The 12852-nt window shown below is 41.3% G+C and overlaps 1 protein-coding gene across 4 annotated transcripts in view; it reads right to left on the bottom strand.

Moving 5' to 3' along the window:
• Positions 1-3660: 3660 nt before the first annotated feature.
• Positions 3661-12852, bottom strand: part of ABHD5 (abhydrolase domain containing 5, lysophosphatidic acid acyltransferase) — a 49305-nt gene continuing 40113 nt past the window's right edge. For 2 of the 4 annotated variants that reach the window (XM_007193468.3, XM_057555139.1), the window contains 4 exons: positions 12153-12310; positions 8942-9053; positions 4605-4791; positions 3661-4014 (listed from right to left, as the gene is read on the bottom strand). In XM_007193468.3, coding sequence (XP_007193530.2) covers positions 3925-4014; positions 4605-4791; positions 8942-9053; positions 12153-12310 — 547 coding nt within the window. In that variant the 3' untranslated portion in view covers positions 3661-3924. The remainder of the gene's footprint in view (positions 4015-4604; positions 4792-8941; positions 9054-12152; positions 12311-12852) is intronic. The other 2 variants (XM_007193469.2, XM_057555138.1) reach the window with 2 other exon arrangements.

Below are 12852 nucleotides of genomic sequence, written 5' to 3'. Positions count from 1 at the left end.
TAAAAATAAAAATATTAAATGCAGTTTAAGTTTTCATTGTAGTTCACAGGATATATTCCATTAGGAAAGTGCAGACAAATGCTGGGCTTTAAAGTCGCTTGAAGTAATTGTTCTGTGTGTGGTTACACCACCAATTTGATAGATAGTTAAGTTTTAGTTTTAAGAGTTGCTTTTTTAATTACAGAAAACACTGACAGTGTCCCAAAGTAAAAAGTATAAAACAAGATACAGATCTAGGTGCCATCTCTGGCCAGCTCCCTACCACCCTCCCCGCCAAGGGAACTGATTTATTAGTTATTGATGTAATTAATCCTTCCATTTTTCTTTTTTTTTTAAACATAAGTAAATGCATGCTCGTTTTTTCATTTGTCTCCTCCTTTCTTACACAATCAGGTAGCACAACAAACCTGCTCTTCACTTTCACTTCCTCTACTCTGAAGAGGACTCCAGGACAGCATTTTTGGGGGGGGGGGGAGGGGGCAGGAGTTCAAGATTGTTTTTATTTTCAGAGCCTGCAACAGCTGGTTAGCAATGCCAGCTAAGCTGGTACAATCCGAAGGCCATCCCACCTCCCTCTTCAGGCATTCAACTGGCAGAATCCTGACAAATAAGATTAGAGACCAACTGAGATGGGTCTCCATGTGTGTGTGGTTCTGCAGCCTTCTCCCTCTTCCCTCCTGGAGATGCTCCCTCATTTTTTTTTAACAGTTGTGCAGTATTCCACTGTATGTATGTGCCAGGTTTCTTCCATCAATCCCCTCTAGATGGAGATTTGGGTGGCTTACACTCTTTGGCTGCTATAAATAGCACTGTAATGAAGATCTTTGTGCATACACCATCTCATATTTTTACCAGTACAACTCAGATAGATTTTTAGAAGTGAGACTGTTGGTTGAGGGATAAACTCATATTTAATTTTGATAGTTACTAACAAATTCCATCCACAGGAATCTGTACTTTCTGGAGTGCTTGTTTTCCCACTGTCTCACTAACAGAGTGCACTATGTAACTTGGACTTTTCACAATCCAACAGGCAAGAAATGGTATCTCACTAGTTTTCATTTGCATTTCTCTTATTATGCATATCCTCATATGTTTAAGAGCTATTTATCTGCAATTTATTTTCTGTGAACTGTCCATATCTTATTTATTTATTTGGTTGTACTGGGTCTTAGTTGCGGCAGGCGGGCTCCCTTGTTGCGGCTTGCTGGCTCCTTAATTGTGGCATGCGAACTCTCAGCTGCGGCATGCATGTGGGATCTAGTTCCCTCACCAGGGATCGAACCCAGGTCCCCTGCATTGGAAGCGCGGAGTCTTACCCACTGCATCAGCAGGGAAGTCCCTGTCTGTATCTTTTGGCCCGTTCTTTCTGATTCTTTTCAAAGTTTAGAAATTCTTCACCTATTAGGGCTATATTAGCCCTTTGTGATAAATGTTGCAAATATTTTTGCCAGTTTATTATTTACTTTTTAACTTCGCTTTTTTTGGCTATCCAAATCTCTTTTGGTTAGATATAAACTCCTCCTTTTATTGCTTCTGGATTTTCAGTCATAGGAATGTTTTCCCCACTCTCAGATCATAAAGGAATTCACCTACGTTTTCTTCCAGTTATTTAGAAGGTTTCATTTTTACAGTTGGGTCTTTAATCCATTTGGATTTTATCCTTCTGTACAGTGTGAGAAATGGATTCAATTTTATTATCTTCCAGGTGTTTAACCACATTTGTCTCGACACCGTTTTTAAAGTCTTTTTCTCCACCAGTAAGATGATTCCTTTATCATATACTAAATTCCTGGATTTTTTCTCAATTTTTTACAGTATGTTATAATATCTAGTAGTGCTATCCCTCCTTCATTTTCTGTAAAATAAAGTACATTGTACATAATTTAGCAAAGGTCAAATACTGAAATAGATTTTTTTTTTTAAAGAAAACATTTAGGACCCACTCTATTTTCAGGAATTCAAGGATTGGGAACTTCTGTGTTAGCTCAGTCTTCAGAAAATTACATATACAATAGCCCAAGGTAAAATTCACCTTTTAAAAAGAATTATGGCAATATTTTTCACAGAAACCAAAATTAGTTGCTAGGAAAATAAGTTCCACTTGACACCTGGGTACATCTTTTCCCTGAATCACTTGGCACATCTATGGCTAGAAGCCTCATCTACTAAGTGAACCTAGTAACTTCCCTCTAAGGTCTGAGACCACGTTTCCAGTGCAGAAACCCTCCTGTACGACTGAAAACTGTCATTCACCCAGCAAAGGAAAATTAAGAGAGACTGGAGAGTGTGTCCAATAAAAACACCAAAAATGACCCAAATTATCTGCACCACTTATAGGTTTGAATCTGGCCATCCAAGATACAAACTAAAAAAGTAAAGACTACTTTTATTCTCAAGGTAGAGAAATCTGACTTGGCTCTCCTGTTACCTTCTGCACTAACCTAGTCCATCCCACAACTGAGACAAATTGCTCACGGGGAAGCTACTTGTCGTGCTTCAGTGAAATGTGCCTATTTTTAGGGCAGGGGAGATGTTGAAAACAGAACATTCCTCTTCCTCACAGTTAATCAACAGTGATACAACCTTACATTTCCTAACAACTAAAGATTTCCTAATTAATCATTTTTTAAATGCAACAATCAAAACTATGAAGTCATTATTTGCTCTAGTTCACTGTTTTTATTTACATAACCACCTTTCTCCTAGACAAGCAACATTAAGCAAAACATAAGGCAAAGATGACTTGCTGGTGACCATCCTATTCAACTTCCTTTTGCAGAGGGTCTTCTCAGTAGTAGCCAGTTACCACATGGAGCTTCTTCACAGTTTCAGAGAAGCTTTCCTTGTATTAAAAACAGCAAGAAAGTGCTACACTTGATGGTGGTTACTGTCAAATAGTTCAATCAACCTTACAGAATTTCTGTAATATAACTTCAAGTATGTAAGTTATTTAATCAACACAAAACTCTTAAAAAAAACAAAACAAAAAACCCCCCAAGTACTAGCTGACTTCTGGTGCCATGAGATATAATAGCACCACCGATTTTTATATTTTAGTGGTAAAAATGTAATCCAGTTTTAGCACCCGTCTACAAGAGTTAGATGAAAACATATGATTTGGCTTACTGGAAGGTAACAGTCTTAGTGACCCCTCAGTGAGGAAATCTGGTCCTTCTGCTGCATGCTGGTTCAAAGAAAAGCATAACAGTATTAATGGGGGAAAATAGGATAGACTTTTAGTTAAGGTTTTTCAGTACTTGAAATACTTAAGGATGGATCACATTTAAAACGGTGAACATGGCTTTGCAGCCTTAAATAGAGAACAGAGGAAAATCAGAAAAATCAATGCTAGAAATCAACTCCCATCTTTTTAACCAAAACCCTGTCTCAACACTCCATTTCAAAAACGAAGTGAAGCATTCTAAGAAAGTGACAAATTTTTACATAAAAACACACCAAATTTTGTTTAACTCTATCAGTTATTAGACATAGTATATATAAGCAAGGAAAATAAGGTGCACCTTTACATTATATAAAATAATAAACCCAGAAATCACTTTTTAAAATTGGCAATACAGACTGCAATATAAAAAATACTTGATATAGCAAAGTTAGAAATAAAAATTTCAGTTGAAAAATTACAATATTTCAGTACAGCAGAGGGACAAATAACCTTTTATTAAAGCCACTAGATTTGGAGACTCCTGTATATTTTGATTTTGGAGAAAGGAAAGTCATTCTTCTAGAAGGCACTAACTGGTTTAAATGTGCTAGCAGCTTCATAAAGAAAACATGGGGAAAGTACAGTCAAGAAGACTGCCTGGTTCTCATGTGAGATTCCTTACTCTGCGTCGCAGCCTGCAAATTATTGCTGAGGAACTGTATTAGCCATGTGCATTTCCCACGTCATCTGCAGTGTGCTCAGTCCACAGTGTCACAGATCTCCTTCACTTTCTGGTTAAAGTCTTCTGGCTGATCTGCATACACATAATGCCCTGCTCCGAGAATGGCCTAGGAAAGGAAAAGCAGTCAGATGGTCAGGGAGTAAAAGCATCTAGTAAAACACAATGACACACACAAAGACACTCAGCAATGAAAGTGAGAACAGCTAGATACAAAACATAAAAGAAAAAGCAATACTGATCTGTAGTAACTATTATATACTTTATTAAATAAAGGATCTGAGAATAAAGAGAAAATCCAGTGAACCTTACTAAAATTTTAATATGCAAAAATAACATTCTAAATTGACCTCTAACAATAGGGCCAACAGAAACGCTGAACAAAGTAAGAATGTGCTGCCTTGGGAGGTGGTCGCAGCGCTACTGGACCTGTCTGTCCCTCTTTCGGTCTCTCCCACTGCGGAGATGCTGTGGCTCTAGGACAGACAAGGGCCTAAGAACGGGGATTCGCTGTCTGGACGTGAAGATTTGTATGGGTCAAACCCTGCCCCCATCACAGGTGACAGCAGGTCTCTGACCAAGGCTGCAGGTATCGCTTAGATGTGAAAGCACAGGGATGACCTGAAATCTCACTGAGAGCAAAGATAATAGAACAGACTTCACCTACAGCTATACACCAAAAATAAACCACACACTTACTATCGTCTTCACATATGAATGTGGTCGTAATGACTGGATGCTGGTGCCAGAATTGCCATCTATGCAGGAACGCGCGCCATAGATCACCGAAACTGGAATGTCAGGGTGCATTTTACCAATTCGCTGCAGCATTGGTCTTTTTGCCCATCCATAAGGGACAGTCATATTTCTGAACGCAGTCTCACCACTTAAAGGGAGAAAATCATACGTATGATTCTGGGGGATAAGTATGTATCACACTCCCACCTCTATCAAAACACACTCATATTTAGCTTCTCCTCCTTTTCTAGGTAACCGCAGCTTACATAGAAAATAATTTACTAGGAAATGTAAGGAACAAACCCCACAGAAGATATATGCTTTTGTTAGATAAACAAGGATGCTGTAAACTCTAAAAAAACTCTAAAAAAAAATGATCATCTTCCAAATCAAAACATGCAACCCTAAGTCCCTATCATAAAATCATCAAATTTCCTGTGGGGATAACTGAAATGTGTTTTTTCACTGTAACTTATTTACAAGGCAGCTTTTCCACATGTTCACGGCACCAGCATTTTACCTACAATGGCAAAACCAATACCAAGATAAGAACAAGTTCAGCTTAAGTATTCTTTGTGTACTGTTTATATTTAAAATTTTCTGCCTGTTATGATGTTTGCCATCTTTAAAAACCTTTCCGGCCGGGGAGAGACAGCCTCCTGGAGCTAGCCAATTCGTAAAGACAGCAAAGGACTCAACTGGGACTGCCTTTATATGCAAACTAACCAATCCAGAGCTGCACCTCTTGTGTCTGGCTTGCACATCCCCGGAGGCAATGTTCCTCTGCCTTATTCATCCCAGGGCCAGGTGCCAGACAACTAGAAACCGCCCCTATATCTTAGTGCGCACTGAAATTATTCAACTAGCAAATCCTACACTGCCCACCCTGTGCTGCCTTGCCTCTCCTGCAGAACCCAGTAAAGGCTCCCGCCTGGACTTCCCTTCACTCCTGTCTTCTGCCACCTGACCAAAATCTGGTGCGTCCCCTGTGACCCTTCACAGCATTCAGTGACCCCCTCTCTAGGACCTGTGAGTAAACTAAACTTTGTTTTCTTGAACCTCTCCTATGTCTTCTCTCATGGCCACAGCTGACTGACCGTCACATAAAATACAGAACATTTGGCAAACTCCTAGGACATATACATTCTGCCATCATTTTTCTTCTTTCCTTGTACTAGGTGTGCTTCTGAACGGCCGTTTATGAATTCAAGTTCCACCACAAGAAAGGCAACAAACTAGGATTACACAGGCACACGTAATCATGAAATGTGAGTAGGTAAAGAACAAACCACTAAGACCATGCAGGAAAACAGATGATGTCCCTGGAACAGGCCACTAAAAACTGTTGAAACAAGTCAATGAAGTGTGTAGACCTAATCCACCAGACCCAACTGCCTGGTGAGTCACAAAACATCAAACCCTTGGGGGACCCCCAAACCTCTCCAGCCTCCCTCACCTTTGGCAGAGAACCTCTAACCTACTTTATTAAAAAGACTGAGGCTACAGCTATACCTCAAGTGCTCTCATGGCCTCAATCTTTGTAATAAAGTCGGTGTACATATTCTCTGACAGAAGGGAGAGAGGCACAAAAAAAAAAAAAAAAAAAGTGAAGGAGGCTGTCTCTGCATCTCACCTCTCAGCCTTTGACCCAAGTTTCAGTCTTAGAAAGGATGAGGTACCACTTTTATATTTTAAAGCATGGTCTATGGCTAGAATCATCTGAAGCATTTGTTAAAGATGCAGCCCAGAACTGCTGAATTAGAGTCTTAGAGACAGAGTTCAGGTACCACTTTTTTTTTTTTAATATTCAATGGTCTTCATTACAATTATTATTATTATTATTTTACATCTTTATTGGAGTATAATTGCTTTACAATGTTGTGTTAATTTCTGCTGTACAACAAAGTGAATCAGCTATATGCGTACATATATCCCCATATCCCCTCCTTCTTGTGTCTCCCTCCCACCCTCCCTATCCCACCCCTCTAGGTGGTCACAAAGCACCGAGCTGATCTCCCTGCGCTATGCAGCTGCTTCCCACTAGCTATCTATTTTACATTTGGTAGTGTATATAAGTCAATGCTACTCTCTCACTTCGTCCCAGCTTACCCCTCCCCCTCCCCATTTCCTCAAGTCCACTCTCTACATCTGTGTCTTTATTCCTGTCCTGCCCCTAGGTTCATCAGAACCATTTTTTTTAGATTCCATATATATGTGTTAGCATACGGTATTTGTTTTTCTCTTTCTGACTTACTTCACTCTGTATGACAGACTCTAGGTCCATCCACCTCACTACAAATAACTCAATTTCGTTTCTTTTTATGGCTGAGTAATATTCCATTGTATATATGTGCCACATCTTCTTTACCCATTCATCTGTCAGTGGGTACTTAGGTTGCTTCCATGTCCTGGCTATTGTAAATAGTGCTGCAGTGAACATTGTGGCATATGTCTCTTTTTGAATTATGGTTTTCTCAGGGTATATGCCCAGTAGTGGGATTGCTGGGTCATATGGTAGTTTTATTTTTAGTTTTTTAAGGAACCTCCATACTGTTCTCCATAGTGGCTGTATCAATTTACATTGCCACCAACAGTGCAAGAGGGTTCCCTTTTCTCCACACCCTCTCCAGCATTTATTGTTTGTAGATTTTTTGATGATGGCCATTCTGACTGGTGTGAGGTGATACCTCATTGTAGTTTTGATTTGCTTTTCTCTAATGATTAGTGATGTTGAGCATCCTTTCATGTGTTTGTTGGCAATCTGTATATCTTCTTTGGACAAATGTCTATTTAGGTCATCTGCCCATTTTTGGATTGGGTTGTTTGTTTTTTTGATATTGAGCTGCATGAGCTGCTTGTATATTTTGGAGATTAATCCTTTGTCAGTTGCTTCGTTTGCAAATATTTTCTCCCATTCTGAGGGTTGTCTTTTCATCTTGTTTATGGTTTCCTTTGCTGAGGCACCACATTTTTGACAAACTCCTCCAATAATTCTGGTACAGAACGCAGTACAAGAACTGGAGCTCTCATCGTCATGCTCCATTCTTGATCCTCTCCCTAACGACTGTAGGCTCTGTCTTCCAGGCTCCTCCCAGCTCGTCAAGACTTTCAGGCTCTGTTTTCTCCACCGGTGCCTTGTACACAACATCCACAAGTCATTTAAAAAAAAAAGAAAAAGAAATACCTTTGCTTGGCCCTCTTGCTCCCTCTAACGACTATGCTCTCTCTCATAATCACTGCCAAAATTCATGCAGACTCCCCTTCCCCTTGCCCCTCACTTACTCCTCACCGCTGCAGCAGTGTTTCTCATGCTAACACACAGACTTGAAGAAGTGCTGAGTAAAAGAAGGGCGCAATCAGCAAATGAACTTGAAAATGCTGCCTAGTATCTCCCACGCACCTGGGAGATTCAAAACCCTTCCTCTTGGGCTTCCCTGGTGGTGCAGTGGTTAAGAATCCGCCTGCCAATGCAGGGGACACGGGTTCGAGCCCTGGTCCGGGAAAATCCCACATGCTGCAGAGCAACTAAGCCCATGTGCCACAACTACTGAGCCTGTGCTCTAGAGCCCACAAGCTACAGCTACTGAAGCCCACAAGCCTAGAGCCCGTGCTCCACAACAAGAGAGGCTGCCGCAATGAGAGGCCCACGCACCACAACAAGGAGTAGCCCCTGCTCACAACTAGAGAAAGCCTGCATGCAGCAATGAAGACCCAATGCAGCTGAAAATAAAAAACAAACAAACAACAACAACAAAAAAAACCCTTTGGCTTAAAAAATGGTTCTAAGAAGATCCATGGTACAGAAAACCATTCTTGTTTAACCCAGAACTCCTTTTTTGTAGAACATTCATACTCATTTGGGAATGTTGCTTTATTTGAAATTCTTCTTTCTCTCTCAACTCTGACCACCTTAACGAGATGCCCAAGACCAAGACTTCCCTCAACTATCCACAGGCACCTTAGGGGAAGAAAGTATGTCTGGCTTTTTAATCTCTCATCAGAATCCAGTACAATGTTTTACATAGTAGGTGCTCCATGAATAGATGAGTAAATTAAGAAGTGTTAGCAACTAGAGAGAAAGCCCTCGCACAGAAACGAAGACCCAACACAGCCATAAATAAATAAATAAATAAATAAATAAATAAATAAATAAATAAATAAAAAGAAGTGTTAGTCATTTAACTACTTGTCCTTTTAAATTTAGTCATTTACATACTGATAAAAGTCTCCTGGACTATTCATATTTTCAAAAAATAAAAGTCTAAAACACAAACACAGTAAATTTAGATAAACCTTACCTCGGAGTCTGGACATTACAGTGGTAAATGTATTCTGTCACAGTATCATCTGCAAACATTGAAGAATACTTCCGTTTGAAATCAGGCCTTAAACGCTGTACTAGACTTAAACCTATTTAATAGAAAACAAATATTTCAAATTATATGTATGTTTTAAATTATGATTTAATTTATATACAAATATAGAAGAGTTTAGTGTTTGCTTCTATAATGAGCACTACATGCTACATTACACATGTATTCAAATATGTATTTTAAGTGGAAAAAAGCACAGATCCTAGAAACTGCTCTCCTCAAGTTCCCTAAGGAAAGATTAAAATAAGAATAAAAGTCTGTCATATGTTGACTTACTAATATGTTTTAGGAGCTCAGAAACAGTTGCCTAAGATTTGTTTTTGCAGGAAAATAAATTCTATTAAACAAGGGAGGTGAATAGGACAGCTCATACATAAAATTAACTCCATAATTTGTATTTCTTCCACAATTACAACACATTAGCACCTACATGAAGTGAACTGGTATATAAATATTTCTTGGGAAAATTAATTCAGAGTTTCTGCTTGGGACACTAGCAGAACTCCCCGCTAAGGCCATCCACGGTGGCTCCCACGGTCCCACCCCTGAGGTGAGAGGCAGGGCCAAGGCCCCCAAAGGAAAGAGGATGAGGAACAGGAACGTTTGTCTGGTTACTGTTTTCCCTTTGGGGACCCAGGGACTGGCCGGTTTCCCTCTCTGCTGTCACTGCCCAATACTCCAGCAAGATCTTACTTCTTCACTGGCCCTGCCTTCCCATCGCTGAAGGAATTACACAGCTCCACCAAGAATTCTCATGATGCAGTGGACATTCTGCATCCCCCTCACCACCACGTGCAAACAGCAATGGGAGGCAGAGGACATGGCTTTAAAGGGCCCCTCCTAGGCATCCTCCCTCCCCCATCATCATCTCCCCGTTTCTTTTTATGCTTTACTTTTCCCGTAATTGCTACCTGTGTAACTGTGATCAAGCAAAATCCACTTACATGCCAGGACTATAAAGCTCTTAAGCAGCTCATCAAAGGAGGACCAGGCACCTAAGAAGGTGTGGCTCTACTGGGGGGGTGGTGAAAAGAGGCTACCTACACGAGTACTGAGGACATGTAGCGTGGTCACCAGTTCAGTCCCTGTGCCCTCTTGTCATTGCTGCAGTCCCACTGTTCTCCCAAAGGGATGGCACTCAGGCAAGGTGGGGGGGCCAGGCCTGGACAGGGGCAGCAGAATCTACAGTCACCTATGCAGCAGGTATTGCCACTCCCTCACCCCTCCCCCCCCCCCGCCACACCTCTATTCTTTTCTTGCTAAGAGAACCTGACTTCTGCGTATCATTTAGGCAGCAACATGCCCAGGAAAGCAGGCCCCTCACTCCAGCCCCTGGGAACAAATGATGATTGATCAGTCATAGAAATTTCTTCTTTGCTGATGGAAGAACTAGGGGTGGGCAGAGACATTAGGAGAAGTCTGCTGGGGCTCCCAGGGAAGACCTCCTTCCCTGACAAAGAGCATTATGCTTTCCTTTCTTCTTGTTCGGAGAGCTTGTGAGATGATGCTTCCTGTCCTAGCAACCACTGAACAACTGTGAGGTAAAAGGTCAAGAGAAGCACATACACAGACCCAAACCCTAACATCAAGGAGCTAGCTTTGGGAACAAATGCTAAAACCACCTGCTTCCAGACTGCTTGTTAAGGAAATAATAAAAGGCCTTCTCGTTTAAACCGCTGAGGTCTTCAGTCACTTTCGGCCAAAAGCCCTCTTAACTGACATAAGCTGTAAGAGGGAAAGGCAGAGGTCCAGACCATCACCATCTGTGACAACGAGGGAAGGAAATTCCCTTGGCTGTGAGGCTGAGGCAGAAGAGCTGAGGCTCAAATAACTTAAATCAGAGACTAAACTCAAAATATGACCAGAAACACAAATCAGGAGTCCCCCAGATCTTTGTGGGAAAGGATGACTTTATCTTCTTAACACTCTGACATTACAGGGCAAGAAGGGAATCTGAGTGATGGTACCTGTTATCCCACGGTTGTCAGTCAGGTCAGGCTTTGTGACCTGCCAGCTGGACATCACTAACTGGCCAAAGGCTCCTCAACAGGTCACTGGGGCTAGCAGGTAAACTCCCACGCCTGGGGCTAGCAGGTAAACTCCCATGCCTGGGGCTAGCAGGTAAACTTCCCCAAGACACTGCTTGCTTGGCTTTTTTCAGAATGTTCAAGGTCACCTAACCTCATCCTTAGCATTTCCCACCTCCTCTGCTTGCTAATTATCTGTAATGTTTACAATATAAAGACCCTTTAAAAAAAATAAATTTATTTATTTTATTTATTTATTTATTTTTAAAAATATTTATTTATTTATTTGGTTGTGCTGGGTCTTATTTATTTATTTATTTATTTTTATATTTATTTTTGGCTGTGTTGGGTCTTCGCTTCTGTGCGAGGGCTTCCTCTAGTTGCGGCAAGCGGGGAACACTCTTCATCGCGGTGTGCGGGCCTCTTCACTATCGCAGCCTCTCTTGTTGCGGAGCACAGGCTCCAGACGTGCAGGCTCAGTAGTTGTGGCTCACAGGCCTAGTTGCTCTGCGGCATGTGGGATCTTCCCAGACCAGGGCTCGAACCCGTGTCCCCTGCATTAGCAGGCAGATTCTCAACCACTGCGCCACCAGGGAAGCCCTATTTATTTTATTTTTGGCTGCATTGGGTCTTCATTGCTGCGCACGGGCTTTTCTCTGGTTGCGGCGAGCAGGGGCTACTCTTCATTGCGGTGTGTGGCCTTCTCATCGAGGTGCCTTCTCTTGTTGCCGAGCATGGGCTCTAGGCACGCAGGCTTCAGTAGTTGTGGCACGCAGGCTCAGTAGCTGTGGAGCACTGGCTTAGTTGCTGTGGCATGTGGGATCTTTCCGGACCAGGGCTCGAACCTGTGTGCCCTGCATTGGCAGGCAGATTCTTAACCACTGCACCACCAGGGAAGCCCTAAAGACTCCTTTTTAAGGAGAGGAGCCTGGTTTCATTCACCTTTATGCATGGACTGGTACTTTTTAGAGAAGGAGGAGAAAAAGTAAGGTTCAGTTTTTTTGTTTGTTTTTTAGATTTTAACTAACAATGGTGATCAGCAAATACTCCTCTATTGCTATGTATAAACATTTTGCTTTCCTAGGACACAGATACAAGCAAGCACTCACCAAAGGGTCCTGCAATCCTGAGGCTGGCTAAAGGGTTAAAGGGAGTCAATGCCGCTCCCAAGGCTCTGATCCAAATTGGAATTGGTCTCTCTTCATCAGCAATGTCTGGTCGCTCAGGAAAACCCCAAGGCTCCACTAAAATGAGATGACTAACCCTGCTGGGGAAAGAAGAGGCTTCAGATCATTTGGCAAATTCACCCTAGGACTATAAAGAACTTACATGATTCATAAAGTAAAAATAGAATGAACTTCCTTCAAAAACCTTGCATTAAAGAAAAAACTAATGACTGAACAGGTTACATCATGCTCTTATTACACATAAATTGATGAGATGTGGTAGGATTTGAGAGTTGTTATGGTAGAAAGAGGGCTTCATTTTTAATCTATCTAAATGTGGATAGTAACGGATGTGTGAAAGGGTGTATGATAACTGCAGTTATTCTTGAGAAACAAGAAAAGACAGCATCTGTTGTTGTTTAAGCTACACTCTGGCAGATGATACAGATCACTGACCATTCAGAAAAATCCAATGGTTCCATGTATCTCATGGCTGACACTGCAGAAATGACTGGAGATTAATATTACACTCATAAAGTAGCTTTGGACACCAACAATAGTTATCTCCTATGAACCAAATCATTCTAAAAATTTATGAGGCATTATTAGCACTTCAGGTGGATTCAAAAGGACTTTGAATGAA

This window comes from Balaenoptera acutorostrata, chromosome 10 (assembly GCF_949987535.1).
Source record: "Balaenoptera acutorostrata chromosome 10, mBalAcu1.1, whole genome shotgun sequence".
In the NCBI taxonomy this organism is placed as follows: domain Eukaryota; kingdom Metazoa; phylum Chordata; class Mammalia; order Artiodactyla; family Balaenopteridae; genus Balaenoptera; species Balaenoptera acutorostrata.
The sequence above is the reverse complement of the archived record's forward strand: the minus strand, read 5'-3'. Positions and strand labels throughout refer to the sequence as shown.